The 6,696-nt window shown below is 44.7% G+C and overlaps 1 protein-coding gene across 1 annotated transcript; it reads left to right on the top strand.

Annotated features, from left to right (window-relative positions):
* Positions 1-500: 500 nt before the first annotated feature.
* Positions 501-1,260, top strand: LOC106818782 (uncharacterized protein sll1147-like; the record flags this gene model as incomplete). Its single annotated transcript, XM_014823456.1, has 2 exons — positions 501-990; positions 1,068-1,260. A coding segment is annotated over one exon (427 nt), but the record flags the coding sequence as incomplete, so codon positions are not given.
* Positions 1,261-6,696: the final 5,436 nt, after the last annotated feature.

Raw genomic sequence — 6,696 nt, 5'->3', positions numbered from 1 at the left:
GTCTGTCTGTCTGGTCCTGCCTTCCTCTCCCCCTTTCTCTCTCTCTTTCTCTCCTCCTGTCTCGTAGCCTCTCTCTCGCTCTCCCCTTTCCCCTCTCCTCCCTCCCTCCCTCTTTGTCACCACGGTCTCTCTCTCTGCTCGGCCTCTCTCGTCCACCACCTTTCTTACTATATCTACAATCCCCGTCTATCGACCAGGTTGGTGTTTCCGGCTTGCCCCGCTGTGAAGTCCCCCTCTAGACGCTCTTATTGCCTCTTCTTTCTTCTGTTCCCCTCCCCCTCTTGTCTCATCTTCTCTCTCCCTCCCTCCCTACTCCCGTGACCTCCCCTCCCCTCTTTTCTCATCCTCCCTCTTGCCTCCCTCCTCCCTCCCTCTCCCTCCCTCCCTCCCTCCCTCCTCCCTCTCTCACCTCCTACCCTCGCCTCCCTCACCTCATCCTCCCCTGCCTCCCTTCCTGCGCTCTCTCTCTCTCTACTATAACATATAGCTGCTGTCGGCAGGTTGGTGTTCACGCTGCGCTGCGAGTTCCTGGAAGCTCTCGTTATCTTCATCACTATCGCGAGCGTCCAATGTGTTCGCTTCAACACGACCGCGAGGGACCCAACCTCTCGCGGGGCCGAACGGATCACCGACGTGCCGGTGCGCATACTGCAGAACACTCTCGAACAGTTCGTTGTCGGTTGCGTCAGCAAGCTGACGCTGGCGACCTTCCTGACACAGCGCTCGATGACGTTGATCCCGCTGCTCGTCGCGCTCTGGTGCGTCGGTCGCGTCGCCTTCGCCATCGGCTACCTGTTGTCACCGATGCGTCGTGCAATCGGATTCGTGTTGACGTCTTTCTCGACGTACGTCGCCATCGGCGGCGTCGCCTATTGCTGCTACACATCCGGTATAGGTCACGACATCGGCACGGTGGCGGGCGTGTAGTGACGTCATAGAATGGTAGAGTAATCTACGTTGAGTGTTAGAGTTAGGATTATATATATAATATATATGTCACGATACACTTGTATATATATATATATATATATATATATATATATATATATATATATATATATATATATATATATATATATATATATATATTCATGTATAATGCACCCTATCATCTCCCACTAGGTGGCGTGCGCAAACCACAATAACTATGGTCCCCTATATACAAGAATCTGCATTCAATCTGTTATATAGGGACCTAACAATAACTCTTCTTGTGCAGTTGTAGTGTATTGAGTGAGTGCTCTTCTTAATTGCCTAGATAGTAATCATCATGCTTAACGGAACTCGGAAAGTGAATCTATTGTCCGGCTTTGAGAAATCGCGATGTTAACCAAAGCGCTTTTATTTTAACTTCTATGTTGAACTACACACGCGAATTCACATTCGGATTTTACGCTGCATCGTGTTAGAAGACAAACCCGTTGTATCATTCATGACATGACGCTTTTATTCGCCGACCACGTCGGTTGCTATTCGCGTTGTATTCGGACGTCGAGCGAGTTGTGTTCGTTGGTGATTACGATCATTGCTGATCGCTAATAAGCGATAAATCCATAAAACACAGTTATCCGTAACGTGTTATAGGATTCCGGCATACTGTTAAAATAATCACATGCAGTCTAATACGCTGAATCGCATCAGATTCTGTCTCGCTTGCGCGCGCTGGCGTGCTCTCTCTCTCTCTCACTTTCTCGTTTCTCTCTCGCGCGCGCTATCTCTCTTTTCTCTCTCTTCTCTCTCTATCTTTCTCTCTCTTCTCTCCCTCTCTGCTCTCTCTTGTGCGCTCTCTCTTTTTATCTTTTCTCTCTCGAGCGCGCTATCTCTCCATCTCTCTCTCTCTCTCTCTTTTCTTTTTCTCTCTCCATCTCTCTCTCTCTCTCGCACGCTATCTCTCTCTCTCTCTCTCTCTCTCTCTCTCTCTCTCTCTTCCCCCTCTTTCTTTCGCGCTCTCTCTTTCGCTCTATCACGATATCAAATAAACCTTTTCAAATAGAATTTTCTTCATCGTATAATATGTATATGTGTTTGCTTGCTGGATGGCTGGAACGTAAACACCCACAGTGACAATGAGCGTTCTTAAATATTTCTCCTGGTAGATGGCGCAATGATGTTGCGCGTTGATAATACGCAGAAGCGTTCTAACTATAGGGACCCTAGTTCTAACTATTCGTCAAAACTATACGAAACATATTCATGTTGTTGTGTGCATGTGAGTTGCTCGGTTTATTTTCCACTATGCTCCAGGTATCTTGCCACACCTACAAACAACATTTCCTGAAAACAAAACAAATTATAAACGTTTACACATGTGTGTAAAATGTAGTATGGGATATAAATAATTTTAAGAAGTTTTTATTCATTTTAATTAATTGCAGCCAAAGTATTTAGGAATTTTTAATAGGACCAAGTGACAGCACTGGGTGATACTGCATCAAAAAGCAATGCCACCACAAAAAAGTATGGGTACAAACAAACACAAACACACACACGCAGACGGACACGCACACGCACACGCACACGCACACGCACCCATCTTGAACGTATAGGCTGAAAGACTTTGATTTTCGTTTTAGACAAAATTGAAAATCAAGGTTGGTAGTTTGCGACAAACTGACAAAGATACAGGTTGTATACCGCAAGTGCAATTAGTTCTGGCACACTGGTGGCTGCCACATCGAATGGAAAATACTCGGCTGCGTTCTGGAATTCGCAAATGGTCTAAATTTATGTTGATTCCCGAGGCCACGACAAATAAGAGGAACCAACCCGCTGTATACAACGTACGATGCTGTTGTAGAGGAGCCATCCAGATCTAGAGGAATCCGGATCTGGAGGAATCCGGATCTGGAGAAATCCGAATCTGAAAAAATCCGAATCTGGAGAAATCCGGATCTTGAGAAATCCGGATATGGAGGAATCCGGATCTGGAGAAATCCGGATCTGGAGGAATCCGGATCTGGAGAAATCCGGATCTGGAGAAATCTGGATCTGGAGGAATCCGGACCACCGGATTCCAAGCGTAGGTCGGATACCCAGTCGAGGAGTACACGAGAACACAATCTCTGAACACATCAACACGATACCATGCGATGCGGGAGATCCTTATGAATATTATGCTTCCTCCTAATGAGTTAAGAGTGACATTGAATTAACAAAAATACTTAGTGGTGACTCTCTTGTGTAGATGGTCTCATATGTGTCTGCGCTACAAGTGTAGAGGCAAGCAAGTGGGGGACCCCCATGAGGACAGCAATGCAGGTCGCTTGGCATCGGCAGGAGAAATGCGGATCAGTAGCATTGGACCTCAGGACGTTCTAAATACTCAGAATGAGCATTTAGGGTAACGTCCTCCGGAGACAGTAGGAAGGACAGAGTACGAAAAAATGAGAATTTATTCACGATCAAACCAGCAGCGCATGAGGCGACAGTAGTGTGTACACCAGCAGTAACACCACAGGGGTGCAGCAAGAATTCCCGATAGGGCAGCAATAGGAAAGGACTTTGTCAGAGTACCGTGAAGGTCGGGAATGGGGGTAGAATGCGTTCTACAACCATCCCCAACGGGGACCCGTTTGGCCGCCCGCTCAAGCTATTCAGCGTCAGCCAACGCTGGAACCTGAGCCCATCTTGGCGGTGTAGCCTACATTAAACGACGCTCCCTGCTCATATAAGCATCGATCAGGCAAAGCCCCACCAAGTCTAAAGTTATAAAGTACATAACACGATGCGCTTGCCGTGAAGTGTTCCATCCGCTGATGTTGTCGCGGTAACGGGAAGGTCAATACCTCCAAGCAAGCCTGGCTTTCCATCCACCACCACCCTCCCAACAAGCCGTACAGAGAATTACTGACGATGCGCATTTGAATTTTCTCGTAGCTCGATTCGCTTTATGATGTTCGAGAGGTTTAGCTCGGGCAAATTATGTCTAAAGGTCCCATGTGAATAAGACCACATGACCACGGGCTTCTTATATTTGTGTACTGTAGTTTCGTAGCGGTGTGTTGTCGATTGGAAAATTAACATCACAGAGTTCTTAATCGGCACTCGAATTTCCGAACACGCGTGGCTACAAGTTGGCTTGGCTCGGGAAAAATTAATTTAAAAAGTCTGATTAGAAATATCAGCATGTCGCCCATTCTCGGTAGAGTATAGCCTCATATAGCGTGGATCTCAAGGCAGCGATGTTAATGGGGCAAAAAATACGTGGTTGTCGTACTGAGTCGTCGCTTGTTCCGTATTTCAATTCCCGCAACATGTGCACGGCGTGTTTTAAACACGAAAAATTATGACGATTTTATAGGAATATATTATGACAAATAATATTATAACTAACAAATCCTGTAGCATATACACAGCATACTTCTCCTTTCGTCCTCACAGCACCTATAGCATTGCTTAGCACACAAACCGTAACAAATGGCCGCCCATGCAGGCTTCCCCGGCATTCTAGTAGTAAAACAACAAGGCCTAGTAACGAACTAACTTTCTTTGTACTATTCTTCTATTCTCCTTCTATTCGTCTGTTCTCCTTCTATTCTTCTTCTATTCTATTCTATTCTATTCTATATCTATTTCGCTTCTATTCTATTTCTATTCTACTTTATATCTATTCTTCTATTCTATTCTTCTTCTATTATTCTTTTATTCGAATTTTTTTCTGTTCTATACGCACTTTGAAATTGGTGCGTGACACACGTGTACTACAAATCAGCGCGTATGAATTGGCATGGTCAGTAAAAACGCTGCAAGATTGCATAAAGCTATTGTTTGTAAAAAGACAAGCGACACGTTCTGACTCATAATTACCTAAACTCGACTCCAGCTGAGAAATACCGATTGGTATACCTTTTTAAACGCAGCCACTGCGCGGGGTATGAAGTCTTCATATACATATTTTTTGTTTACATAAGCGTATAGGCACTTCGCACCCCCTTCATGTTATTATATCCATTGTTTGCATAAGAATTAATGCGAAATAAAATTAGCTAAAACCATGCATTGTTCGTTAATATTTTTGAAGGACCAGCAGCATTTCAGCTCTGTGCTGTGCTGTGCTGTTTGCGGTTAGCAATAGAGAGTTTGGATCAGTATAGACCACTGTTGTGACAGTCGGCGGCGCGCTAATAGCGTGCAAACATGCAGTTTCTTCGCAGCGATTAATTAACGGAATTTTTTTCTTCTTCATCTTCTAAAGATTCATCTTTAGCTTTTTCATGCGTAAAGTTAATATCCGTTATAGAGTAGTGATGAAGAGACGGGATGTTGGGCTCAGCTGTTTCTAGCCCCGCCTCATTTGACTTGGTTCTCCATCACTCGGCGAGCTTGCTCTCTTTCTTCTAATATATAGACGCGCCAAATAACGCGAATCAGTAACTATATTGTACACACCATGTGCAAACTAAATTCTAACTCATCGCGCTACCTTCCCGCAACGTTTCGCATGCGAGAGCATTGAGTAGACAATTTTTTTGCAGCAATTTTTTTCCCGAAATCATTTCTACTCGGCATCGTAGCGTGTCTCGGCTTTTAATACAGTATATAGACGTACGATGTACGCGCAGTTGTTCTATACGGACAGGATGCGTGTGGTTTTGATTTCCTTTCTCTGCGTTCACAGATTGCGGCTGACGTATATATACTCTCTAGTTGTTTACCACGGCAATCTACTGTTCCAAGGACACACGAGAATGACGTGACCTGGCAATTGCGAAGTGTAAGGATAATGCGAGGGCAGACGCGCCTACAATGACTTCTCTATGTCGTTTGTAAGACTCATAATTATCTGCGTATGTCAGGCGGATGGGTTTTAGCGGCGTAGCATCACTTATTATTTTTCTGACACGGGAAGCGTGTTAGATTAGTTACCGCGGCCGCGTGGATAGATAGCCGCGAGGGAGAAGCTAGAGTACGTGTTACTGCATGACTCGCACTTACAAGCGCCTTTACTTCTACCGTGTGGCCGTGAACATTCTCCGAATATACTTTACGACACTACGTACAGCAAAACGATGAGGTGTGTGTGTGTGTGTGTGTGTGTGTGTGTGTGTGTGTGTGTGTGTGTGTGTGTGTGTGCGCGCGCGCGTGTGCGCCATCGTGTGCATACACGATGTCTCATTCGCGTTCGGGGTAATGTATTTTACTATCAATTGTACTTAGACCGAAAGAATGGCGCTGTACCATTATCGTGTCATTACTTTTATCGTTTGTAGGCAATTGAAATTTATGGGAACAACGACGAGACACGGAACAAGCTTAATGTTTTAGAAAACTGTTAGGATCCACCCATCCATCCATCCATCCATCCATCCATCCATCCATCCATCCATCCATCCATCCATCCATCCATCCATCCATCCATCCATCCATCCATCCATCCATCCATCCATCCATCCATCCATCCATCCATCTACTTTTCTATGTAACGGTAGCTTCCTTTGTTTACGCACACTGATGCAAATTTACTTTAACAGGAAACTGGAATAGAATACGTCTACAATAATCTTTGTTCGATTTAAATAAATGACAACCATTTATTCTTTTTATAATCACTGATTAATTAATCGCTGCGTATTAGTATATGAATCTAATAATTATAGTGTTCTGATGATTTTAACAGAACTTGGGGGCACGTAATTGGCTCGTCCGTCACACCATTCCTGTATATGTGCCGTACTAAGCTAGCCAAAAAACCACGTA

The sequence above is a fragment of the Priapulus caudatus genome, unplaced genomic scaffold (assembly GCF_000485595.1).
Source record: "Priapulus caudatus unplaced genomic scaffold, Priapulus_caudatus-5.0.1 Scaffold2518, whole genome shotgun sequence".
Taxonomy (NCBI): domain Eukaryota; kingdom Metazoa; phylum Priapulida; class Priapulimorpha; order Priapulimorphida; family Priapulidae; genus Priapulus; species Priapulus caudatus.
The sequence above is the reverse complement of the archived record's forward strand: the minus strand, read 5'-3'. Positions and strand labels throughout refer to the sequence as shown.